This window comes from Aquarana catesbeiana, unplaced genomic scaffold (genome assembly GCF_042186555.1).
Source record: "Aquarana catesbeiana isolate 2022-GZ unplaced genomic scaffold, ASM4218655v1 unanchor233, whole genome shotgun sequence".
Classification (NCBI taxonomy): domain Eukaryota; kingdom Metazoa; phylum Chordata; class Amphibia; order Anura; family Ranidae; genus Aquarana; species Aquarana catesbeiana.
This window is the reverse complement of record NW_027362661.1, coordinates 2350755-2377614: the sequence shown is the minus strand read 5'-3', so window position 1 is coordinate 2377614 and position 26860 is coordinate 2350755. Positions and strand designations below refer to the sequence as shown.

Here is a 26860-nt window from a genome sequence, read left to right as displayed (position 1 = left end):
CATGTGACCCCACAGAGGCACTGTGAAATAATGTATTTAGCTTCATAATTTTAAAAGAACACAGACGCTGCACTGTATATCTTGCTAGAGCAGAGGGGAAAGAAAAGAACGGCTGCACACCACAGGAACGTTCCAACGAATTTATTCCACTGACTGACCTCAGTGCTTCTTCAAACATTGAGAAGCACTGGTTTGAAGAAGCACTGAGGTCAGTGTGAAACGGATGCATCACCTCCTGGGTTCGGACACCCTGTCTATGTTGGCTGTCATTTGCTATTTTTGTAGTAAAATCGTTGGAACGTTCCTGTGGCATTCAGCCGTTCTTTTTTTCCTATTGATCATTGGTGGTGAGCCGTGGCTTGCACCCAGCGCATCCGGACTGCAGCGATTGCTCGCCTGGAGCGGCATCTTCCTTGTTTGAATATAACAGAGGGGATACCACTAATTATGATCAGTGACTTTACATCCACAATGGAATAGGGGCAAGAGGGGAAGAGGGGGGGCTGGCTAACACATACACAGACTACTGAGCCTGCAAACAGGGAGGGAGGGGGGAGGGAGAGACTGTAGGATGACAGAGGAACATAAACTGACCACAGTATCATGGATCAGTGGCCATAATTATTGTGATCTGCACACCTAGGGGGACACAGGAAAAGGCAGGATCAACCAGGTATTTTACAGCATAGAGAGGGACAAATGACACTGCAGATGCACAATGTTGTTTATGGTGCTTTAAAGGAACAGGATATTTTTTTTTTTTTTTTTAGGGTTACAACCACTTTAATGACCCACCTGTGCTGATCTCTGTAGGAGTGTCCTCCTCTATAAATGTCCCCGTTATTCCATCCTCCTCCATAGACTGCTGATCATCCCTCACATACCTCTCTTCTTCTTCTTTAACCTCAACTTTTATATCTATCAGATCTTCACCCTAAACCAAGAAAATGAGAGAGAATATCATCTGTAAAATATAAGCTTTATTATTGTGGCAGCACATAAAAAATCAACACATTGTCTCCATGAGTCTGTGTTTTATAAGCTCCGTCCCACCAACCTTGTAACAGTGAGGGATGGTGTGACCTTCCTGTGTGGAATCCCGGGAATACAGAGGACGGGGACATCTCTCTGGTGGGTTCCTGGTATTAGGTGGCTCCATCATATCCTTGTGTCCTTCTGAAGACTCCTCCATCACTCCATACTCCTCATCCTCCTCTTTATACTCTTCTTTAACAACAATATTATAATCACCAAGATTTCCACTCTAAAAGATATAAGATATTCATTGTAACAAACACGTCTGTGTATAACTTATAACTACCAATAATTGTCAATCATCTACCTGATGATGGTGAGGGATGGTGTGATCTTCCTGTGTGGAATCCCGGGAATACAGAGGACGGGGACATCTCTCTGGTGGGTTTCTGTAGCTGGATGACTCCACCATGGTGTCCTGGTACAGATCTTTGTGTTCTTTTAGAAACTCCTCCATCACCCCATCCTCATCATCCTCCTCTTTTATCTCTTCTTTAACCTCAACTGTAGAATCTCTCAGGTTTCCACTCTGAATATATAATAGAAATGACATCAATGGTAACAATGCAGATAATGTACAGATCCTAATGATACTATCAGTGATTGTTCCTCATCTACCTGATGATGGTGAGGGATGGTGTGATCTTCCTGTGTGGAATCCCGGGAATACAGAGGACGGGGACATCTCTCTGGTGGGTTCCTGTAGCTGGATCCATCTGTAGGAAACACACACACTGACTGAATACATTGTTTCTATGTGTTCATCAGATGATGGGGGATCTAGGTGGACCCTCCGTACTGCTCTCTCCTTTACAATAAAGTCTCCTCTTACCCGGTGATGTGAGGGGTGGCTGATTGTCCATCATGACGTCCTTGTAGAGATCCTTGTGTCCTTCTAAATACTCCCACTCCTCCATGGAGAAATAGACAGTGACATCCTGACACCTTATAGGAACCTGACACACACAATGATACAGTCACCATCCAGACACATCCCTTGTCTGTTACTGGATAATGTCCCAGAATTCCCAGCACCGCTCACCTCTCCTCCATGATCTCTCTGGTGACTTCTACAATCATCTTTTTGTTTGGTGGAGGCAATGTGATGGTCATATGATCACCAGATTTCACAGGTGGAAAACTCTAGATCTGAACACAAAGAGCAAAATCAATTGAACTTCCCAGAATCCTCCTCACCTCTCTGGCAAGGTCTCATTTTATTAAAGCCTCACTTCAAACTGAGGTATCACTTACCTACACAGGGACCCCACACTCCGTAGGTTAAGGGATTGTCTTAAGCAATTCTGGTGTTGTCACATACAACGCGGGACAAACAGTCCTACTTTGCTAGTAAGGAAACCAAGGATCCGCCAACATCCTAAGGGCATCAGAAAAGAGAAAAGAGCCAGATGGGACAATGGGAGGAGGAGCTGCGAGGTCAGTGTGATGTCATAGGACATATAGACTCTGGATGGAGGGACATTTAGATGGGGAGATTTGAGGGGTCCTCTATATGAGGCTCCCGTGCAAACCAAATCATTGTTCCTGGGTGTGTCCTACCTCTCCTAAACTGAAGAGTGAACTTTGACCTTTACCATACAGAAATCTGTCAGGAATCTGTGAAAGTAATCTCTCACATGATCAGGTGACGTGCGGAGGAACAGAGTGTAAATATCAGACAATTTTCTCCAGAGCTCCTAATGGTGGGGATGGATTTTGCTGAGTGCTGGTGCCAAGTTTCCACCCCCCAGGATCACTGCAGGTGTGGAGAAAAGCTGTGTAAGAGGATATGGAGGAGAGATGAGGAGGAGATCCAGGAATCAGGATAAAGGTCAGGACAAGCAACAGACGAGCGCATCCAAGAGATGAAGCCGGGGTCACTACACAGAAAATCAATCCAAGAAAACAACAGGCAGGACGAGGAATAGCAAGAAGGAGCTCAGAGACAAATGAGAATATTGCTCAGCCAATGGGAGATGATCTCAGCATGACTTACATAATGAAGGAGATGAGGGGGAGGGGAGGAAGTCACTTATGGTGACCATAGAGACATGGAAATTCAGCTGGTTCAGCAGGGATCGGTCACATTTCCATCCATGTGTGGTCACTGCCGGATAAAAGTCACTCCATCAGCGGCTGCAGCCAATAGCTTCATCACTGATCTGTGTATTCTGAGAGCGGAGGAGCGCCCCCCATTGTCAGAATACAATAGTGCAGCGGGGAGGATTCCCCCATCCCCCTCCAATGTGTGGATGGGGGAATCACTTCAGTTTTTTCCTCTCATCCTGCTGGCTGAACGATAAAACTGAACCATGTATGGCCAGATTTGGAAGGAAGATATATTAATCATCAACTGATCCCCCTGAAGGGGTTAATCTACATATTACCTCCTCTGCCGCCAAATCCTGCAGTGTCTTCTCTCTACGTCTTTCCAAATGGAATGTCTGCCAGTACCTGACATCACTTCCTGTCTGTATTCCATAGAGACTTCCTGTCTGGGTAGAAGTGAGATCACCACCTTGTGGAGCTCAGAGGAACTGCAGCCCCAAGAAACATCTCATAGTGTGAACACGGCCTTGTGCTGTGTGTGTGTGTACTGTATACCCCATTCTCTCCTCCCTGAGTGTGTATGAAGTGGCGGAGCTCTGAGAGTGTATGAAGAGAGATGACAGAAAGCTCAGCAGACTCTCAGGAGTGAGCGAGGAGGATCCAGTTCCTTTGCCATCGGAGGTGAGGAGAGTGTGAAGGATGTTGGTGACTCTGGTAGATGAAAAGCTGGGAGTCATATTGCTCTGGTGAGTGGGGAAGCACTACTAAGGGGGCGTCCTCACCATCACGTGTGTAAGAGGTGGAAGAAGGCGTGGCTACACTACAGCTGGCACAGTTTGGAGCACCGAGAACTTTACACCTTATCAACTTTTCATTGATTGGTGGATTGTTTTGAACAAAATTAGTTCATTGAAGTAGATGCAAAGTGGAAGCAGTGGACTTGCAGAGAACACTATATTGAGTATAAAATATTGTATGATTACATGAATTTGCACAGATTTTTACTTTTATTTAATATTGCAGCAAACATTATGAGATTATAGAAGTAGGTGCAAAGTGGAAGCAGTGGATCTGCAGGGAACAGCATCTTGAGCACAAAGCACTTTATGTTGTATATGAATTTGCACATGGATCAGTTTACTTCATTTATCGATAAACACCATAAGATCAATGAAGTAGGTGTAAAGTGGAAGCAGTAGATCTGCAGAGAATATTATTTGAGCCCCTAGCACTTTATATATGAATGTCTCCACATATTTTAGTGTATTGGTGATGATTTATGTGCACACACAATAGGACAGCGCTGTGACACATAATGCTCTTCTAGTTGATAAAGGGAATACTTACCTTTGTTACAGCAGCAGTCCGGTATAAGTTATTTTTGTAGGTATTTGAGTTGTTACACATAGCGCGGGTTTTATTCTATTTATATTGGTGACATAATTGCCCAAATCTGGGGATCAGGAGCCATTTCCACCCTTTACTCTCGGCTGGGGTTCTTTGTATCCATATAACAGATGTTCTACATGACTAAATCTGCAATCAATTTTACTGCAAAATAAAAGGGGCCAAAATGTCTCCCCCCCCGAGCAGTAATATATTTCTATCCCCCTTGGTGGGAGTGGAGATGACCCATCTATAAGGATATACAGTACATACACACACAGCACAAGGCCGTGTTCACACTACGAGATGTTTCTTGGGGCTGCAGTTCCTCTGAGCTCCACAAGGTGGTGATCTCACTTCTACCCAGACAGGAAGTCTCTATGGAATAAAGACAGGAAGTGATGTCAGGTACAGACAGGATGTTCCATAGGAAGTAGAGAGAAGACATTACTGGAAGAGGCAGTAGAGGAGGTAATAAGATCTTATTTTCTATTTACACCCAGTAACCTCCCGTCATGTCCGTCCTCTTCCTCCATAGTCACTGTGATGTCTTCTATCTCCAGCAGATGATGATACACACATATATCAGTTGATGATTAATATATTTTGCTCCCAAATCTGGCCATACATGGTTCAGTTTTATCGATCAGCCAGCGGAATGAGTGAAAAAAAACTGAAGTGATTCCCCCATCCACACTTTGGAGGGGGATGGGGGAATCCTCCCCACTGCACTATTGTATTCTGACAATGTTGCTGGATGCTGGACTCTGTCTCTGTCAATCTTTGTTTTTATTGGGCCATTAGGACTGGGGGCGGACGTTTATGTGCCCCCACGTCTGCATCATTAGCTTTTTGGCCTGTTATGTGCCGTATCAAATTTTGTCATTCTCAGCCTCGAATATCCGAAACGAGGCTTGGAATGCATTTACTACAATTAGCGGCCCATGCTCGTTTTTGGCGGGAAAAGTCATACACCCGCCATTGTTGAGCATGGTTTCTGCATTATCTCCATAATGAGGTGTGGAACTTCGGCTCATTTGTGTCCTCTCCCCCTCCGGTGCCACAATCGCCACCTTTCAGGGAGGGGGGGGGGCTTTTCCCACTTCCGGGAGTCCGTGTCCTGGCCCATGATGTCATCGCAGGGCTCCATCCTCCTCCCCCTGTCGCCGGGCCAGTAGGAGAGAGGAGTGGGGCACATGCGCAGTAGGGTTCCCAGCGTAAGGCTACACTGCCGTGTTCACTTACCCGCAATGGCGCACCCGGCAGCTAAAGGAAACATCAGCTGCAGTGCCGACATCACTGGACTTCAGGACAATTAAGTGTCCTATTATTAAAAGCCAGCAGCTGCAGTATGTGTAGCTGCTGGCTTTTATTTTTTTTTTGTTTTTCTGTGGACCTCCACTTTACCCTGCGTAGTGTGAGGTGTCCTGTGTGGGTGAATTATATCTCAGTCTGAAGTGGGGCTTTAATACAATGGAGACTCAAATGATGAGGTGAGAAGGATTCTGGGAATATCATTTGATTTTACTATTTGTGTTCAGATCTAGAGTTTTCCTCCTGTGAAGTCTGGAGATCATATGACCATCACATTGCCTCCACCTCCCTACCTGATAGAGAAATAAAAAGAAGAATCTAGAAGTCACCAGAGAGATCATGGAGGAGAGGTGAGCGGTGCTGGGAATTCTGGGACATTATCCAGTAACAGACAAGGGATGTGTCTGGATGGTGACTGTATCATTGTGTGTGTCAGGTTCCTATAAGGTGTCAGGATGTCACTGTCTATTTCTCCATGGAGGAGTGGGAGTATTTAGAAGGACACAAGGATCTCTACAAGGACGTCATGATGGACAATCAGCCGCCCCTCACATCACCGGGTAAGAGGAGACTTTATTGTAAAGGAGAGAGCAGTACGGAGGGTCCACCTAGATCCCCCATCATCTGGAAAGGCCACATAGTGTGAATCCGTATAAAAAATGTAATTTATTGAAATAAAAAGATATACACTCACATGTAAATCCAAATAAAACAGCGCTGAGAGAAAAGTGGCGACAGTGGGGTCCTACCCGATGCGTTTCGTCTTCATAGACGTCGTCTTTTATTTCAATAAATTACATTTTTTGTTCAGAGGGATACAGCATCATGCGGGTCAATCCATAAGCATCGTCACCACCCAAGCCTTATCCGACCCAACTCGGCGTATGCCCTTTGGGTCCATCCCATCTGGTAAGCCTCTTTATTTTTGGGTGGTGGTGTGTTTACCTTCATCTCAGATGCCATACATATCTGCTTGAAGTGTTCAGTTCCTGAAGATTCCTTACTTATATACATACGGATGACTCTTCTTTATTATTTACACCGGGATTTCCAGTCTAGTATATACCGCTCCTCCACCGCCCTGCCCATTAAAATCAATGAGCCTTTGGCAGCGGCACTTTTCGGGCGCATTTAACCCTTTCTTCGGCCACTAGCGGCCGCCTAGTGCCACTAAAAGTAGCAGCGCTTTACTGCTAACGTGGAGCACTATCAGTGTGCAAGGGGTCTAAGTGCAGTCTCAGGAGATGGGAGGCAGCGGTGTGGGACCTCTGCAACTTGTCTCAGTTAGGTAAACAGTTAACCTTCCACTGATTACTGAATACCAATATTATGAGTCCTGACCCTTACGCTATATAATTAATATTGTACATTACATACTCCTGACCCCTGCACTATACACTCTATGTTGTATATTACATAGTCTGATACTATATAGCATAAAAATTAGTTTTTTTTGAAGATCAACACTCACTATTTGTTATCACAACACTGGGTAATGATCAAAGATGCCCGTGTGGTGTCCCTAAAAATTGCAGGCTCACCAGTATATGGTGCGGTCTCCGTGCCTAAATACAATAACTATAAAGAGAAGGATTACAGGGGAAAGGATCCTACTGGGAAGAGACACAGGCGGACCAAGCTGCTTAATAAGGGAATACATTTATTACAAAAATGTATTTAATACAAAAAAATGCCAAGACCAGGTACCCACACCCAACACCAAGATCATGTTCAAACTAGACAACGTTGTCTAAGAGCAGCTGCATCACACTTTCACTGTGCATGCACACACCTATAACCCAAGCAGTGGTTAATTAAAGTGAATAGTATTTGTTGGACTAGACTAGAAATCCCGGTGACATGCACCATAGGAGGAAAAAGTCCATCCTGTTACTAAGTTTAATTGGGTAAATCTCCTTCAGGGGGATAGCTTTGGTTAGGGGATTAATAGTTGAATCAAATTGCTAGTCCCACAGGAACAGTATTGACTGAAGTTGTAGCTAGGTACAGCTGCCAGTGTAGAGAGGTGGAAAGGATCCACAGTTAGTGGCTAGTCCAGAGGTACAAGTATACAATAATCCAGGATTGAATTAGATACTTTCACTGAAAGTTCCATCATTGGATAACAGTAGCAAGATGACACTATAGTGAAGCAGGCTAACACAGGCTGAGGTATAGCAAAATGCCAGGGGCAAAGTAAACCAAGCAATTGGAGGACCAAAGGTCCGCTCACCCGACCATGTATGGAACGATATGGTTACAGTCCAGATGGATGTATTGTCATTCTCCAGCCCGGGAGCAATGTATGCTGTCCTGTATGTTTTGTTTCAGAGCGGGGTCCGTGGGGCTCCAGCAAGTGATTTCCTTCCGCTCTGTACTGCTGTAGAGTCCTCTGGGCCACCGTCCACTCACCTCAGCCAAGATGGTTGCCTTTAGCTTCAATCAATCGACTGTGCATGTGCAAGCGTGATGTGGTACATCATCCGTGACGCACAGAGCGTCTCTGTCGTGATGCAAGATCCGACATGTTTCACCAGATACACTGGTTTTATCAAGGATCACAAACTGGATCATTTCCACCTCTCCACACTGGCAGCTGTACCTAGCTACAACTTCAATCAATACTGTTCCTGTGGGACTAGCAATTTTATTCAACTATTAATCCTCTAACCAAAGCTATCCCCCTGAAGGAGATTTACCTAATTAAACTTAGTAACAGGATGAACTTTTTCTCCTATGGTGGATGTCACCGGGATTTCTAGTCTAGTCCAACAAATACTATTCATTCCGATACTATATAGTCCTATCTGTTGTATCTTATACAATATGTTGTACATTACATAGTCCTGACTTCTGCTCTCTCCCCTCTACCCACTAATATATATAAACATAATATGTATTCTATTTTGTTACACCCATTTTCTACCAGCTGGACATTTTATATCTGATGATTTGATTGGAACACAGACTTTTACATGTTGATAATAATGTGATAACATCCTCAAACTTTGAAACCTTAAACAGAAAGTGATAATGAGGGAGGAGTCAATAACCCAATGATGGTGGTCTTCAGGATCAGTCCAGTCTTCATCTTGGTTGTTCTCCCCCCATTCTCACTCTCTGACCTCTGGTGGGGCTCAGCCCCGCTGTTATTCATGACTAAATCACGGACTAAATAAGGAAGTGCAGGACTTCTTGTGTTGGGAAGATGGAAATGAGTGATAGAGGGGGTGGGGACACTCGTCCTATAATCCCCTCATCACTGTCACTCCTATAAAAGACAATTCTCATTGTTTCCTCACTCTCTGACTAAGGTCCATGAATAAAGAAATGAACTGGTAGGAGATCAGAGGACCCATTTACTAGTTACCTTGAGGGTGGAATTGTAAGATCCTCAGAGACAAAGCTGTCTGATGTGGGCGGAGTCCTGGTTTAGGAGAACCAATCTGCTCATGTCTAGTAATAATCTTTTTAATTACTATTTTAGTAGATGGACGGGAGATGAGGAAAACCTCAGGGGATTGTCTCACTTTGTCTTCAGACTGTAAAGTAGAAGATGAGGCCATCACACAGTATAGTCCAGGAGAAAACCCGACTACCTCAAATGTCCCCTTGGCACCACACAGTGTAGATGGACCATCGTATTCCTCTTATCCTGAGGAACCTCAGACTGTGAGGGACGGTGCCGTCCTTCCAACAGATAAGAGGTTTTCCTGTACTGAGTGCGGGAAGTGTTTCCATTCTGAATCCAAACTTAATGTGCATAAAAGATCTCACACAGGTGAGAAGCCGTATTCCTGTCCTGAGTGCGGGAAATGTTTTTCAGTAAAATACAATCTTTACAGGCATCAGAAATATCACACAGGGGAAAAGCCATATTCCTGTCCTGAGTGCGGGAAATGTTTTTCAGAGAAGTCCAGTCTTTACACACATCAGAGATCTCACACAAGGGAGAAGCCGTATTCCTGCCCTGAGTGTGGGAAATGTTTTTCAGAGAAGTCCCGTCTTTATACACATCTGAGATCTCACACAGGGGAGAAGCCGTATTTCTGTCCTGAATGCGGGAAATGTTTTTCAGTGAAGTCTGATCTTTACAGACATCAGAGATCTCACACAGGAGAGAAGCCGTATTCCTGTCCTGAGTGTGGGAAATGTTTTTCACAAAAGTTTTATCTTAACAGACATCAGCGATTTCACACAGGAGAGAAGCCGTATTCCTGCTCTGAGTGTGGGAAACGTTTTTCAAAGAAGTCCAGTCTTTGTAATCATCAGAAATCTCACACGGGGGAGAAGCCGTATTCCTGTCCTGAGTGTGGGAAATGTTGTGTAACAAAAGCAGATCTTGTCACACATCAGAGGTCTCACACAGGGGAGAAGCCGTATTCCTGTCCAGAGTGTGAGAAATGCTTTTCACACAAGTCCAATCTTGACACACACCAGAGTTTGCACACTGGGGTAAAGCCGTATTCCTGTCCTGAGTGCGGGAAATGCTTTTCACACAAGTCCAATCTTCACACACATCAGAGATCTCACACAGGGGAGAAGCCATATTCCTGTCCTGAGTGTGGGAAATGCTTTTCACAGAAGTCCAATCTTCACACACATCAGAGATCTCACACGGGGCAGAAGACGTATTCCTGTCCTGAGTGCGGGAAATGTTTTTCATTGAAGTCCAGTCTTTCCAGACATCAGAGATCTCACACGGGGCAGAACACGTATACCTGTCCTGAGTGTGGGAAATCTTTTTCATTGAAGTCCAATCTTTCCAGACATCAGAGATCTCACATGGGGGAGAAGCCGTATTCCTGTCCTGAGTGAGGGAATTGTTCCTCACTGAAGTCCTGTCTTCCTGTACATCAGGGATCCTAAACAATCCTCAAAGGTGTATTAGTGCCTTGAGTGTGGGAAATGTCTTCATTATTTCTACATATCTTGTCTGGGTAGAGGTTATTGATTGGAAAATATTTACACGGTTTGATTTTGTGTAAACCATTTCTGTTTTCACTTTGAAGGGAGATAGTATGTGTGGTTTGATAAAGCGATTGGCTCAATAGTTACCACTTCACTTACATGTTTAGTTTTTATAAATGGATGAACATATATTACAATCATTCATTCATGTCACATTCATGTCACATCTTATTTTATTTCATACAGTGATTTCCTATGATCATTGGGTCCATCTAGTGGCCATAATGCAGTATTGAACTTTTTTTTCCTGATTTGAGGTATTTTGGAACTAATACCTCATTATGGTCACTAGTTGGAGCTGACGATTATATGAAATCACCGTGTTTATTAAAATACGTCCAGAATTTGTCACGGCTGGACACATGCTTGTCACCCTGAGCCAGCGTATTGTTTGCATAAACCCCTTAGTTTACTATGTCAGGGACAATTTCATACAAATACCTGAGATCATACTCCATGCATTTATGAGTACAGTAGACATTGAAGGACATAAATTAAATAAAACCACAATATTAAACCAATCATTGATTTAAAACCAAAAATACCTAATTTAGCCTTTAGACGGCACTAAGTAGCAATTAGCACCATCTAGTGTCCAAATGCAACATTTTCCATTTTATATCAATGAAAAATATTCAACGGGCAGAGCAAATCACCTAATAACATTCAATGTTTCCCCATTCGCACAGAAGGGATGTACATGCATTGTCACCAAGCGAATTGCTATGCAGATTTTTCATGATTAGACCCCTAAATGTCAGGAGACATTTATAAAGATGGGAAGTATGTAGCAGATAAATGAATAGACCTCCTAGCAATGTTATTACCAGGCTGCAGCTAGGGGGAGCTCTAATGTTTAGAGTGTGACCACAGCAGAGTGATCCCATCTAGATCACATTAACCCTTTCACTGACAGAGCTAGTTTTTTATTATTTTTGCAGATTTTGGGCCTGAAAATTAGATAAAACCCCCAAACATATATTTTCTGAAAGTAGAGACCCTGGAGAATAAAATGGTAGTAATTGTTAAAGCAGAGTTCCAAACAAAAATGGAACTTCCGCTTTTCGGAACCCTCCCCCCCTCCGGTGTCACATTTGGCACCTTTCAGGGGGGAGGGGGGTACAGATACTAAGACAGGTATTTGCACCCACTTCTGACATGGAGTCCCATGGGAGTCTATGCCTCTTCCCGTCCCGACCGCGCTGTCTGCTAGGAACACACAGCTCCCAGGAGAGAGCGGGGACCACTTGGGACGCGCAGCGCGACTCGCGCATGCGCAGTAGGGAACCGGGAAGTGAAGCCGCAACGCTTCACTTCCTGATTCCCTCACCTAGGATGACGGCGGCAGCTGCCGAGAACCAAGCGGGTTCTCGGCGTCGCCTGCCGACATCGCTGGACCCCGGGACAGGTAAGTGGCAATGTATTAAAAGTCAGCAGCTGCAGTATTTGTAGCTGCTGGCTTTTAATATTTATTTTTTTGGCCGGTGTGGGTGGACCCCCGCTTTAAGGTGTTCTTCGTACACAAATGTCACCTTCATATCCGGGTTTATATTCTACTTTCCCCCATTTTCTATGGTGTGATCTTTTCTACAACACTTTGTTATAATAATGTAACATGTTGTGTATTGTATTGTACACAAATTAATAACGACTCCACATTCCAGACAAGGCATTTGCCTGACCAATTGGATTTCTTCCTTTACTATTTTATTCATTTCTTTCTGCACTCTTGATAAAATTAAAATTGTAATAAAAAATATATTGAACGAAAAAAAATTGTGTGTGTCTGTGCAATGATGACAAACTTCAGTATCCAGAAACGGCTGGTAGGTGACACTTCCAAATACAGTCCAAGGAAGTGACAAGGAGCCCCTAGAAACCTTTGGAGGAACCCTGGCTGAAAAAAGGCTGAACTAGGCAGTCATATATATTATTATTATTATTATTATTATTATACAGGATTTATATAGTCCCAACAGTTTGTGCAGCACTTTACAATGTTAGGGCAGACAGTACAGTTACAAATCAATACAGGAGGAATCAGAGTGCCGATTGTTAGAGCTTACAATCTAGGAGGGAGGGTCAAGTGATACAAAAGGTAGTAACTTTTTTTTCCTTTAGAAATGTCATTTTGCTGTGGTACTGTTCTAAACACGGGAAAAATGCGCTACGTTACAGGCATACTAAGGACACCCCCCAGGCACAATATTTAACCACTTCAGCCCCGGAAGGATTTACCCCCTTCCTGACCAGAGCCCTTTTTACAATTTGGCACTGCATCGCTTTAACTGCTAATTGCGCGGTCATGCAATGCTGTACCCAAACGAAATTTGCGTCCTTTTCTTCCCACAAATAGAGCTTTCTTTTGATGGTATTTGATCACCTCTGCGGTTTTTATTTTTTGCGCTATAAATGGAAAAAGACCGAAAATTTTGAAAAAAAAATGATATTTTCTACTTTTTGTTATAAAAAAAATCCAATAAACTCAATTTTAGTCATACATTTAGGCCAAAATGTATTCAGCCACATGTCTTTGGTAAAAAAAATGTCAATAAGCGTATATTTATTGGTTTGCGCAAAAGTTATAGCGTCTACAAACTAGGGTACATTTTCTGGAATTTACACAGCTTTTAGTTTATGACTGCCTATGTCATTTCTTGAGGTGCTAAAATGGCAGGGCAGTACAAAACCCCCCCAAATGACCCCATTTTGGAAAGTAGACACCCCAAGGAAATTGCTGAGAGGCATGTTGAACCCATTGAATATTTTTTTTTTCGTCCCAAGTGATTGGATAATGACAAAAAAAATTACAAAAAGTTGTCACTAAATGATATATTGCTCACACAGGCCATGGGCCTATGTGGAATTACACCCCAAAATACATTCAGCTGCTTCTCCTGAGTATGGGGATACCACATGTGTGGGACTTTTTGGGAGCCTAGCCGCGTACGGGGCCCCCGAAAACCAATCACCGCCTTCAGGATTTCTAAGGGCGTAAATTTTTTATTTCACTCCTCACTACCTATCACAGTTTTGAAGGCCATAAAATGCCCAGATGGCACAAACCCCCTCCCCCCCCCCCCCCCAAATGACCCCATTTTGGAAAGTAGACACCCCAAGCTATTTGCTGAGAGGCATGTCGAGTCCATGGAATATTTTATATTTTGACACAAGTTGCGGGAAAGTCACAAATTTTTTTTTTTTGCACAAAGTTGTCACTAAATGATATATTGCTCACACAGGCCATGGGCATATGTGGAATTGCACCCCAAAATACATTTAGCTGATTCTCCTGAGTATGGGGATACCACATGTGTGGGACTTTTTGGGAGCCTAGCCCTGTACGGGGCCCCGAAAACCAATCACCGCCTTCAGGATTTCTAAGGGTGTAAATTTTTGATTTCACTCTTCACTGCCTATCACAGTTTCGGAGGCCATGGAATGCCCAGGTGGCACAAACCCCCCTCAAATGACCCCGTTTTGGAAAGTAGACACCCCAAGCTATTTGCTGAGAGGCATGGTGAGTATTTTGCAGCTCTCATTTGTTTTTGAAAATGAAGAAAGACAAGAAAAAACTTTTTTTTTTTTTCTTTTTTCAATTTTTAAAACTTTGTGACAAAAAGTGAGGTCTGCAAAATACTCACTATACCTCTCAGCAAATAGCTTTGGGTGTCTACTTTCCAAAATGGGGTCATTTGGGGGGGGGGGTTTGTGCCACCTGGGCATTCCATGGCCTCCGAAACTGTGATAGGCAGTGAAGAGTGAAATCAAAAATTTACGCCCTTAGAAAGCCTGAAGGCGGTGCTTGGTTTTTGGGGTCCCGTACACGGCTAGGCTCCCAAAAAGTCTCACACATGTGGTATCCCCGTACTCAGGAGAAGCAACATGGTTCAGTTTTATCGTTCAGCCAACGGGATGAGAGGAAAAAACTGAAGTGATTCCCCCATCCACACATTGGAGGGGGATGGGGGAATCCTCCCCGCTGCACTATTGTATTCTGACAATGGGGGGCGCTCCTCCGCTCTCAGAATACACAGATCAGTGACGAAGCTATTGGCTGCAGCCGCTGATGGAGTGACTTTTATCCGGCAGTGACCACACATAGATGGAAATGTGACCGATCCCTGCTGAACCAGCTGAATTTCCATGTCTCTATGGTCACCATAAGTGACTTCCTCCCCTCCCCCTCATCTCCTTCATTATGTAAGTCATGCTGAGATAATCTCCCATTGGCTGAGCAATATTCTCATTTGTCTCTGAGCTCCTTCTTGCTATTCCTCGTCCTGCCTGTTGTTTCCTTGGATTGATTTTCTGTGTAGTGACCCCGGCTTCATCTCTTGGATGCGCTCGTCTGTTGCTTGTCCTGACCTTTATCCTGATTCCTGGATCTCCTCCTCATCTCTCCTCCATATCCTCTTACACAGCTTTTCTCCACACCTGCAGTGATCCTGGGGGGTGGAAACTTGGCACCAGCACTCGGCAAAATCCATCCCCACCATTAGGAGCTCTGGAGAAAATTGTCTGCTATTTACACTCCGTTCCTCCGCACGTCACCTGATCACATGAGAGATTACTTTCACAGATTCCTGACAGATTTCTGTATGGTAAAGGTCAAAGTTCACTCTTCAGTTTAGGAGAGGTAGGACACACCCAGGAACAATGATTTGGTTTGCACAGGAGCCTCATATAGAGGACCCCTCAAATCTCCCCATCCAAATGTCCCTCCATCCAGAGTCTATATGTCCTATGACATCACACTGACCTCACAGCTCCTCCTCCCAATGTCCCTCCATCTGGCTTTTTGGTTTCTGATGCTCTTAGGATGTGGGCGGACCCTTGGCATCCTCACTAGCAAAGTGGAACTGTTGGTCCTGCATTGTATGTAATGATGTCAGAATGCCTGCAACAAGCCTTTAACCTGCATAGTGTGGGGGTCCTGTGTGAGAAAATAAAACCTCAGTCTGAAGTGGGACCTGAATGATGAGGTGAGGAGGATTCTGGGAATATCATTTGATTTTACTATCTTTGTTCAGATCTAGAGTTTTCCTCCTGTGAAGTCTGGAGATCATATGACCATCACATTGCCTCCACCTCCCTCCCTGATAGAATAGAGAAATACAAAGAAGATTCTAGAAGTCACCAGAGAGATCATGGAGGAGAGGTGAGCGGTGCCGGGAATTCTGGGACATTATCCAGTAACAGACAAGGGATGTGTCTGGATGGTGACTGTATCATTGTGTGTGTCAGGTTCCTATAAGGCAGGGGTCTCAAAATACCGACCCGCGGGCCATTTGCGGCCTGTGGACCGGTTACAAATGGCCCGCAGGCAGGGGGGGTCGCCGCGCTGCGATGAAAAGCTTTATCTCTTCATCTCCTGTGTCCTTTCCGCCGCATGCTGCTCCAGCCCAGCTGACTGCCAGGAGGAGAGGTAAGTGAGCCATCACACTGAGGCTGAGTGAGATTTGTGAAGAGGGGGTATTTGTGGAGTGTAGGGGGTAATGCTTGGGGTTTAATAATGCGTCCGCTGACACCAGTGCTGGGATTTAATAATGCATCCGCTGACACCAGTGCTGGGATTTAATAATGCGTCCGCTGACACCAGTGCTGGGGTTTAATAATGCGTCCGCTGACACCAGTGCTGGGATTTAATAATGCGTCCGCTGACACCAGTGTTGGGATTTAATAATGCGTCCGCTGACACCAGTGCTGGGGTTTAATAATGCGTCCGCTGACACCAGTGCTGGGGTTTAATAATGCGTCCGCTGACACCAGTGCTGGGGGTTAATAATGCGTCCGCTGACACCAGTGCTGGGGTTTAATAATGCGTCCGCTGACACCGGTGCTGGGGGTTAATAATGCGTCCGCTGACACCGGTGCTGGGGGTTAATAATGCGTCCGCTGACACCAGTGCTGGGGTTTAATAATGCGTCCGCTGACACCAGTGCTGGGATTTAATAATGCGTCCGCTGACACCGGTGCTGGGGGTTAATAATGCGTCCGCTGACACCAGTGCTGGGGTTTAATAATGCATCCGCTGACACCAGTGCTGGGGTTTAATAATGCGTCCGCTGACACCAGTGCTGGGGTTTAATAATGCGTGATGTGAAACGCGTAGAGGCTGCTGGGAGATTTTTGGTCACGTGATTACGTTACATCCAGTACAGACGAGAGCGAGGGGTGAAGCGCAAGCCGAGTGCGGAAGAAGTTCACATCGCACACCGTTAACCACGCTACCATTTACACCCATCCTTAACTGCTGGAACAGCTTAGTGCCGGCTCGAGGGCACTTTTAAATGTGCGTTTATATTCTTTTATTTAGCTAAAATAAACAAGCTTTTTAAATATATTGCGCAATGATCGTTGTTCATATATTTTCTATGAGGAAAACGAAAGCTCATGTGTAGCGTATTGGGGACAGCACATATATGAACCAGGTGGAGTGGTTATCCCTATTAATGAACCGAAGGCGCATTGTTCATTAAACATCTGGTGAGTGTCCAATCCATATGGTGGTGGTATATCACGGAAGTGGTGATTATGTCACGATAAATCACGGATGAAAAATGTTGCTAACTTGAAGGAAGGCTGCACAGGAACCTTTGAATTTATTGCACATTGCACTTTGCACATGGACTTTTGGACACTATATAATTTTTAATTTTAAGTGACAATCTTTTGTGTTTTTTTTATATATTTTTATACTTTTGTGAAATTCACATGTTTCAATTCATATGCACATGAATGTGGGGTTTTTCCCGTATGCTGGAGCATTGTGAATTTTATGGCACGTTGTCCTATTACTGATATCTATGGGAATATTATTTAATATTAATTAATTAAGGCATATGTTATATGTTTAGAAATGTTTGGGGACACACAATGTTAAACGGAGTGGTGGATTATAAATAGAGTAGCGCACTCAACACGCACATCAAAATGTATTTTTTTCACCGAATGATTTTCTTTTTTGAATGCAGCAACTCAAATTTTAAAGGGGAACATTATTGTTTGGTACACAAATTTTTTGCGCCGGTGACACATATACATTTATTTCACATCCAACATTTGTTGTCGGAAAATCAGATCGTGTGTATGGAGCATTATACAAGGACTTTGCTCGCTTTGGAAACCGCAGCTTGGCATTACATGTTATTATTGAGCTTATGATCTACCAAAACCCCCAGATCCTTCTCCACCATTGATTCCCCCAGTTGTACTCCCCCTAGTATGTATGATGCATGAATATTCTTAGCCCCCAAGTGCAGAACTTTACATTTATCAACATTAAACCTCATCTGCCACATAATCGTCCAATTAGACAGAGCATTGAGGTCGGCTTGTAAGTTGGAGACATCCGGTAAGGACGTTATTCCACCGCATAGCTTTTTTTCATCTGCAAACACTGAAATGGTACTTTTAAAAACAGACCCTATATCATTTATAAAGATATTTAAATATAAGTGTCCGTGTATTAGGCCATAACAGGAGATGCATATGACTGGCATACAGGAGAAATATTGATAATTCTGCATTAGGATAACTGGTCACTTGTAGGGGGGGAGAGTTATTTCTTCCTATGAAATTCTTGGTGCTGGGGGGGCAGGGAGAGGGAGCCGGGTCTTGCTTTGGACTGTATTTAGCATCACGACCCAAGTTGTCGGACAGCGAGGGTGCGGTGTCTCCTAGGGCCTTCCTTCAGTTGGAGGCCAACTTGGACAGTATATATCTAGGCAAAAGCTTTGTTGTTTGGGGAGGGAGGGGGGGATTTAAATTCATGTTTGATTTTTGCTTGTGTTTTTGTATGTAAATGTCCACCGACAACTATGTTATAGTCGGTGGTTGTCGGCCGCAAATGTGGCCTGTTATTTGTATGCGTAAAATCTGAATAAAAAAATAATTTTTTTTTTAAAAATATAAGGGTCCCAGCACTGAACCTTGGGGTACACCACCAGAGTAAGAATCATTAACCACCACTCTCTGAATTCTGTCTTTTATCCAGTTTTCGATCCATTTACATTTTTACAGCCTTTAGACTTGTCCTTACACATTAGCCGTGTGTGGGGAACCATGTCCAAGTCTACCATGTTCACAGATACCCCTCTATCCACAGCCACCCCTCGGTCCAAGTATACCACGTCCACAGCCACCCCTCTGTCCAAGTATAATACGTCCACAGCCACCCCTCTGTCCAAGTATAATACGTCCACAGCCACCCCTCTGTCCAAGTATAATACGTCCACAGCCACCCCTCTGTCCAAGTATAATACGTCCACAGCCACCCCTCTGTCCAAGTATAATATGTCCACAGTCACCCCTCTGTCCAAGTATACCACGTCCACAGCCACCCCTCTGTCCAAGTATACCACGGCCACAGCCACCCCTCTGTCCAAGTATAATACCTCCACAGCCACCCCTCTGTCCAGGTATAATACGTCCACAGCCACCCCTCTGTCCAAGTATACCATGGCCACAGCCACCCCTCTGTCCAAGTATAATACGTCCACAGCCACCCCTCTGTCCAAGTATAATACGTCCACAGCCACCCCTCTGTCCAAGTATAATACGTCCACAGCCACCCCTCTGTCCAAGTATACCACGGCCACAGCCACCCCTCTGTCCAAGTATAATACCTCCACAGCCACCCCTCTGTCCAAGTATAATACGTCCACAGCCACCCCTCTGTCCAAGTATACCACGTCCACAGCCACCCCTCTGTCCAAGTATAATACCTCCACAGCCACCCCTCTGTCCAAGTATACCACGGCCACAGCCACCCCTCTGTCCAAGTATAATACCTCCACAGCCACCCCTCTGTCCAAGTATAATATGTCCACAACCACCCCTCTGTCCAAGTATAATACGTCCACAGCCACCCCTCTGTCCAAGTATACCACGTCCACAGCCACCCCTCTGTCCAAGTATAATACGTCCACAGCCACCCCTCTGTCCAAGTATACCACGGCCACAGCCACCCCTCTGTCCAAGTATAATACCTCCACAGCCACCCCTCTGTCCAAGTATAATATGTCCACAGCCACCCCTCTGTCCAAGTATAATACGTCCACAGCCACCCCTCTGTCCAAGTATACCACGTCCACAGCCACCCCTCTGTCCAAGTATAATACGTCCACAGCCACCCCTCTGTCCAAGTATAATACATCCACAGTCACCCCTCTGTCTAATGTTTTACCTACCTCCTCATAAAAATAAATCTGATTTGTCTCACAACTTCTGTCTTTCATGAATCAGTGCTGTCTGTTGCTATTTTGCAGTCTTTTTGAATAATTCCCAATTCACTGCATGCCTGGACTGTGACTTATATACCTCATCCATTTATTTATTTCCTTCTGTGATTTGACTTTATATGGTATTTACCGAGTGTTTGGGCAGTTGTGAGGTAAATCCTGCATATTGTGACAGCGAATCGACATTTTCAGCATCACATGCAATATTTTGGGAAAATGAGTCCAAACACCTAAATACCTCATGCCATCTGCTTTAGTGAATGGAGCCCGGAGTGTTTAGTGTCTTCTAGGAGGAATCTTCATGTCATGAACAGAAATTTCCCAGTGTGCTGGTCTGAGTGGTGGCAGTCTTTGGGTGAAGATCCAAAAATCACATTTTTATTTTGTGGTAATGAATACATTAAGGAGTAACAATACAATATAAAATGGAGAAATCAGAAGAAGGACAGAACACTGCTCGGATGATTCCGGAATAACTTTTATTAGATATCAGTCAGTAGAATCATCATCACCATCATCTGAATGTGAAGAAAATGAAAATGATGAATAATTAGTGTCATGAACAGGTTAATCTGATATGATTTCATTCTGGACATTCTATTCATATCAGGATCCGTGTATTACCTGCAGAGGACAGGAGGGGTTCCCAAAGACGACTTTCTTATCATCTTCTTCTGTCTATAGATACAATGCAGTATCCTCCAAGCATTCTTCACAGAAGAATAAAATGAGAGTGTTAGAGAAGGAAATGTTGCTGTGATGATGGAAAAGGGGGAGCTCCTACTGTGCTTTGTAAGAAATTATGGAAAAAGGGGAGCTCGTACTGTGCTCTGTAAGAAATGATGGAAAAGGGGGAGCTCGTACTGTGCTTTGTAAGAAATGATGGAAAAGGGGAGCTCGTACTGTGCTTTGTAAGAAATGATGGAAAAGGGGAGCTCATACTGTGCTTTGTAAGAAATGATGGAAAAGGGGGAGCTTGTACTGTGCTTTGTAAGAAATTATGGAAAAGGGGGAGCTCGTACTGTGCTTTGTAAGAAATGATGGAAAAGGGGAGCTCATACTGTGCTCTGTAAGAAATGATGGAAAAGGGGGAGCTCTTACTGGGCTCTGTAAGAAATGATGGAAAAGGGGAGCTCGTACTGTGCTTTGTAAGAAATTATGGAAAAGGGGAGCTCATACTGTGTTCTGTAAGAAATGATGGAAAAGGGGAGCTCGTACTGTGTTCTGTAAGAAATGATGGAAAAGGGGGAGCTCGTACTGTGCTTTGTAAGAAATTATGGAAAAGGGGAGCTCATACTGTGTTCTGTAAGAAATGATGGAAAAGGGGAGCTCGTACTGTGTTCTGTAAGAAATGATGGAAAAGGGGGAGCTCGTACTGTGCTTTGTAAGAAATGATGGAAAAGGGGGAGCTCGTACTGTGCTTTGTAAGAAATGATGGAAAAGGGGAGCTCATACTGTGTTCTGTAAGAAATTATGGAAAAGGGGGAGCTCGTACTGTGCTTTGTAAGAAATGATGGAAAAGGGGGAGCTTGTACTGTGTTCTGTAAGAAATGATGGAAAAGGGGAGCTCATACTGTGCTCTGTAAGAAATGATGGAAAAGGAGGAGCTCGTACTGTGCTTTGTAAGAAATTATGGAAAAGGGGAGCTCGTACTGTGTTCTGTAAGAAATGATGGAAAAGGGGGAGCTCGTACTGTGCTTTGTAAGAAATGATGGAAAAGGGGGAGCTTGTACTGTGTTCTGTAAGAAATGATGGAAAAGGGGGCGTTCATACTGTTCTCTGTAAGAAATGATGGAAAAGGGGGGGCTCGTACTGCTCTCTGTAAGAAATGATGGAAAAGGGGGGCTCGTACTGTGCTCTGTAGGAAATCATGGAAAAGGGGGGGCTTGTACTGTTCTCTGTAAAAAATTATAGAAAACGGGCACTCGTACTGTGTTCTGTAAGAAATGAGGGACGTTTTTATACACACTACTGGGAAGTATTTTTCTATATTCCTGGAAATATGTACGATGCACAAATCTGCAGCTGTACAATTTACGTCAGTGGTCTCCTATGCTGGGAGTAGATCTGATGTAGATTGTATGTAGATGGTGGGATGTGTGATCTCATCTCTTCATAACTGACCCCAGTATGCAAATACACCAAACCATCCCTTCTGTCCTCATACTTCAGGGGTTTGATAAATGTCCCCCATTTATAGGGCCCCTACCACCTTGTGAATCACCCACCTAATACTGAGGGGCTATCACCATGGCAAGGGCCCACACACTCATGGTCATCCAACCATTGGGATAGCAGACTGTATGCCTGGTGGGCTGGGCTGTCATGTGTACAGACTGAGATTAGCTCAGTTATACTGACACATTTGATAGACAGTGGGGGGTGGAGTTATTTTTCTTTAATGGTAAAACCTAGTGGAAGATTGTAGGACCTGACTATGTATATGGTGGATCTGATGTACCTCATCCCATCTGTAGTGATAAAACTTGGGATCAGGAATCAATTCTCCTCCATTTACACTGCCGTCTCAAGGGAAGTCACCGCAAACTCCATTATGGAAAACCCTAACCTCCCTGAGCTCTGTGGACATGCTGACTCGAACTGGTGGGGTCGTTTTGGTATCACTCACCTCTCTCATATAGTCACTGGAAATCATTTTGTGTCTTTTAAAACCCTAGAGGGTGGTCATGGTATTGATAATAAATAATTTTTTAAGTATCTGCTGCTTCAGCGCGCCATTCGGACGCATTTTGGAACTTTGACCATAGAGCTCACGGAGTCTCCAACAGAAGTCTTATTAACGTATCCTGAACTTACCAATCTGGTAACATTTTATAGTCGTCTTTCATTGGCTGGGGCTGACCCATTCCAGAATTATCATCGCAAATGGGTATTGTTATTGCCTGAGCATTCTGAGGAGGGCTGGGAAGAAGCTACCGAGGTCTGTTTTCACAATGTTATTAGCACTGCAGATCAATTTATCCAATTTAAGTTTATCCACCATTTACATTATACTCCAGCTAAACTGTCTCGTATGGGCTTAGGATCGGCTGTGGTTTGTTCAAGATGCAGACTTGCTGATGCTGATCTACTTCACATGTTTTGAAACTGTCCAGGACTGACAAATTTCTGGCAGGATTTATTTGGTTTTTTTTTGAGCATAAGCTTAATCTTCCAATACCTCAGACCCACGGAAGTTGGACTTTGGGGTATATTGAATGACTTTGTACCTAGGACTCATGCCTGGACTCTGCTACGCACAGTATTGTTTTATGCATGTAAAGTAATCTTGCTACATTGCAAGGACGCTATGCTCAAACCCTCTACCGTATTGTTAATGGGGAGCTACCCAAATTTAAGTTAATATACAAAGGTAGAGCATGCTTTAAGAAATGTATCAAAATATGACAACCCTGGTTGGATGTGTCTAAATCATTTTGGGGTACAGTCTTGTCTTCACAGCCTACTTAATCAAAGTCTGCTTCCATGTTGTCTGCGGTTCTTCATGGTTAACGGGTGTTGGTTGGGTGGGCTGTTGTACTTAAATTTCTGCTTTGATTAGTCTGGGGAACATGGCACTGTTGTTCGGGGTGTGCATGTGTTGTGAGTGTGTGTATGTGTGCATGCTCGGTTGTAGTTGGGGTTCTTGGCACCTAAAATTCTATGACTTGGTACTGAATACTCCCAACTCCCATCACCAGTCTCAAGCAATTGTGTGGGAATTTGGAGGGTCTTTAATATCTCAATTTATCCAGTTGTGCCAGGTATGTCTACTGGTTGTAGTTACGTATAACACCCTGTACCTATGGTGCCTTTGTATTTTGTTGTTCATTTTCGTGTTTCTGGAAAAAAAAATTTTAAACACCTTTTTAAAAAAAAAAAAAGAAAGAATCAATTCTCCGTCATCTGGGAAATCTGTGACGGGCACAGGAAATCTCAATCTTCTCTCTCATTATCTGTATAACTACAGAGACCTCCAATGGGTTCTACAGAAATTGTATAGAATGTTTGCCACCCCGTCCTTCCATTTACATTACGGTGTCAGAAGACCTCCCAACAACATTCCACTTCCATCATCTCATCACCATCCAATGTTGTCTACATTTTACTATGCACATTCTAAGACTTAGTATGTATGTTACCTCCAATATAACACTTCTTACCCTCTATACATAGAGAAGCCTGCATGCCGGAGGACATCACAACGATGATCCACTTCTGAGTGTGACATCTTCTTATCGTAATCCAATCTTACCCATAGCCTGGTCAGATTTGGGTTTGTGGTGGTAAGTGAGCAAAGATCATCACAGCACGCTAATGTCACATTACAACCTTCAATACTGGTGGGAGAAACAGAAAAGAGAGGCGAAATGTTCTTCCAGTGACGGGCAGAGGTAGACACATCCAATGAATAATCAGTGGGCGGGGTCTTAGAAAATGAAATGTTGGGACATTTGGAGGAATGATTTCATGGAATATTGGTTGGACCTCCCCTGGAGGTAAGTTGTCACCCACCTGAAAAGTCTTAGTCTGGAGTTACACTGTTGTGGGTACATTGCAGCGTACGTGGTAATGAAACAATTTAAGTCCATGTCAATATGGGTTGACTATTGACATCAACTTAAATTGTTTCATTGAGGATTATTAGAGCTGATAATTTATAGTGGATATCAAAGCAACCCCTTTAGTCAAATTGGGTATATTTACAGGGAACATATCTTAATCTTAAATTTTTATTATATACAGTGTGTGTGTGTGTGTGTGTGTGTGTGTGTGTGTGTGTGTGTGTGTATATATATATATATATATATATATATATATATATATATATATATATATATATATATTCGTAAGTTCAACTCTATTGTAAAATAGTTTTTATATGTAAGAACATCTGCCAAGGGGTTAGAAACACAGTTTGGATTATTTTGTTACATTTATCCACGCTGGTAAGCACGGTCCAATTGTGAATAACTTTAGAGTATAAAATGGAGGCGATGACGCGGATGGCCACGCCTCCTGATGACGTCCTTTGTGTGATAAAACACGTAGGGGCAGGAACTTCCGTAACCACATAACTTCCGTTTTAGTGGAATGCACGCTGGCTCCAGGGAGACACGGAGCAGCGGCCGCCATTGTTGAGAATCGGCTTATTATTCCTGGTGCCAGGATCGGGCACCCTCTTTGTGAGTGGACATTTTAATAATATTTTTTTATCTTTTAATAATAAAATAGAGTTACGCTATGATGCTGTCCATGGTCTTTTCCTTCTATGAGTTACATTTAGATCCATTGTTCTGGGTTGGTGATACAGCAGTAAACTGAAGCCTGTTTGACCCACCTCAGTATACACTCAGGGGGTCCACAGTGGTGGGTGAGTGCGGAATATATGTGGATGCACGGAGCTCTGGTTGAAGATATTTCTATAAGAATAGCTGCACAGTCACTATTGGGACTTTAGATATTTCTTGACGGATGCTTTTTTGCACTTTATAGTTCTAATTTTTCCACTTTCTTAATATTCACATGTACTTTATTTTGCACTAATAGCACTTTACTAGTATTGGCTTGTTTTTTTTTGTGCATATACAGTATATATTTTGTTGCACTTTCACACAGGAAGGGTAGGTGCAGAGCTTTTGCAACAACTAACTTTAACACATGGTATATGAGTTCATAGACCATTTAAAGCAGCAGCAACTCAGAACTTTTTTGTTTTTCTCCTTGTGCAAGTGATTTTTATATATTTTTTCACATCCTGCATAGTGTCCTCACCATCTTCACCATCATTATAGTCGGTGCCCCACAACACTGATCATCCAGTCAGGTCACTCTGTACCCATCTCTGCAGGTGAGGCGGGGTCAGGGACAGTGACATCACTCTCTGAGGGGGTGGGGCTGGGATGGATGGAGGGGGCGGTCATACCCTGTTTCCCCGAAAATAAGACCTAGCGTGATTGTCGGTGATGGCTGCAATATAAGCCCTACCCAACAAATAAGCCCTAGTTAAAGTCCTTGTAGGTCTTATTTTCAGGGTAGGGCTTATTTTCGGGAAAACAGGGTAGGGCTTTTTTGGGGGGTAGGGCTTATATTGCAGGCATCACCAACAATCACGCTAGGTCTTATTTTGGGGGAAACAGGGTATGTCCCCGAGGATCACAGGGTAAAGGGGTGATGAGGATTGGAATGCAGCAGGGGGAGGGGAGAGGGGACCCTCATTGGTCATAAACAGTCCTGAGAGAAAATTCTGTCCCCTCTTCTGCCTCAACCAACACTGACATATCAGTTTTGGTTGGAGGGATTCACATTTTACTGCCCCCCCTGTCCTGATGCTCTAAGCGGCCTTTTGTTGGCACCGACCCTTATAATACAATCACAGCTGATTGACTTAGAGCAGGGGTCTCCAAACTATGACCCTCCAGTTGTTCAGGAACTACAATTCCCATCATGCCTAGTCATGTCTGAATGTCAGAGTTTTACAATGCCTCATGGGACGCGTAGTTCCGCAACAACTGGAGGGCCGTAGTTTGGAGATCCCTAAACTTAGAGGAGTGAAAGGAGAGGGGAGAGAAGATTGCTGAAATCCACCTATATATTGTGGTATTGCCGAGGACTTTATGGAGAAAGACACTCTGCCCACATACCGAATTAGAATGCACAAAGGGAAAATTTTCCTCTATGGGACTTTAAAAGGCAGAGAGTCTTCAAACAGTGAAGTTATATAAAAAGGTAAACTTATTGAAAAAAGTTAATTCAGGATAATACAATAATAATAAAAGAAACCCACCTAAGGCACTTCACTGGATATTCTGTGAATTTTAAGGCTGAAGTGTTCCCTGGTGTCTGCAGCTACAGCGGTC

General features: G+C 43.8%; 3 protein-coding genes and 1 long non-coding RNA gene across 11 annotated transcripts in view; 1 reads left to right on the top strand and 3 right to left on the bottom strand.

Annotated features, from left to right (window-relative positions):
* Positions 1–26860, bottom strand: part of LOC141121865 (uncharacterized) — a 306769-nt gene that overhangs the window by 5582 nt on the left and 274327 nt on the right. The window contains exons 2-4 of one of the 4 annotated variants that reach the window (XM_073611618.1): positions 1343–1564; positions 1058–1264; positions 796–934 (exon numbers count right to left, since the gene is read on the bottom strand). The exons of 2 other annotated variants lie outside the window; for them this stretch is intronic. In XM_073611618.1, coding sequence (XP_073467719.1) covers positions 796–934; positions 1058–1264; positions 1343–1564 — 568 coding nt within the window. The remainder of the gene's footprint in view (positions 1–795; positions 935–1057; positions 1265–1342; positions 1565–26860) is intronic. One more of the 4 variants, XM_073611621.1, reaches the window with a different exon arrangement.
* Positions 9286–10602, top strand: LOC141121821 (uncharacterized). Its single transcript, XM_073611537.1, has one exon. The coding sequence runs from the start codon at positions 9286–9288 to the stop codon at positions 10600–10602; it is 1317 nt and encodes a 438-aa protein (XP_073467638.1).
* LOC141121910 (uncharacterized) lies at positions 20357–21090 on the bottom strand. Its single transcript, XR_012240601.1, has 2 exons — positions 20625–21090; positions 20357–20518 (listed from the first exon to the last, which is right to left on the bottom strand). It is a non-coding gene; the product is annotated as an uncharacterized lncRNA (long non-coding RNA).
* Positions 24140–26860, bottom strand: part of LOC141121854 (NACHT, LRR and PYD domains-containing protein 12-like) — a 28822-nt gene continuing 26101 nt past the window's right edge. For all 5 annotated transcript variants that reach the window (XM_073611606.1, XM_073611607.1, XM_073611603.1 and 2 more), the window contains one exon: positions 24140–24340. In XM_073611606.1, coding sequence (XP_073467707.1) covers positions 24160–24340 — 181 coding nt within the window. In that variant the 3' untranslated portion in view covers positions 24140–24159. The remainder of the gene's footprint in view (positions 24341–26860) is intronic.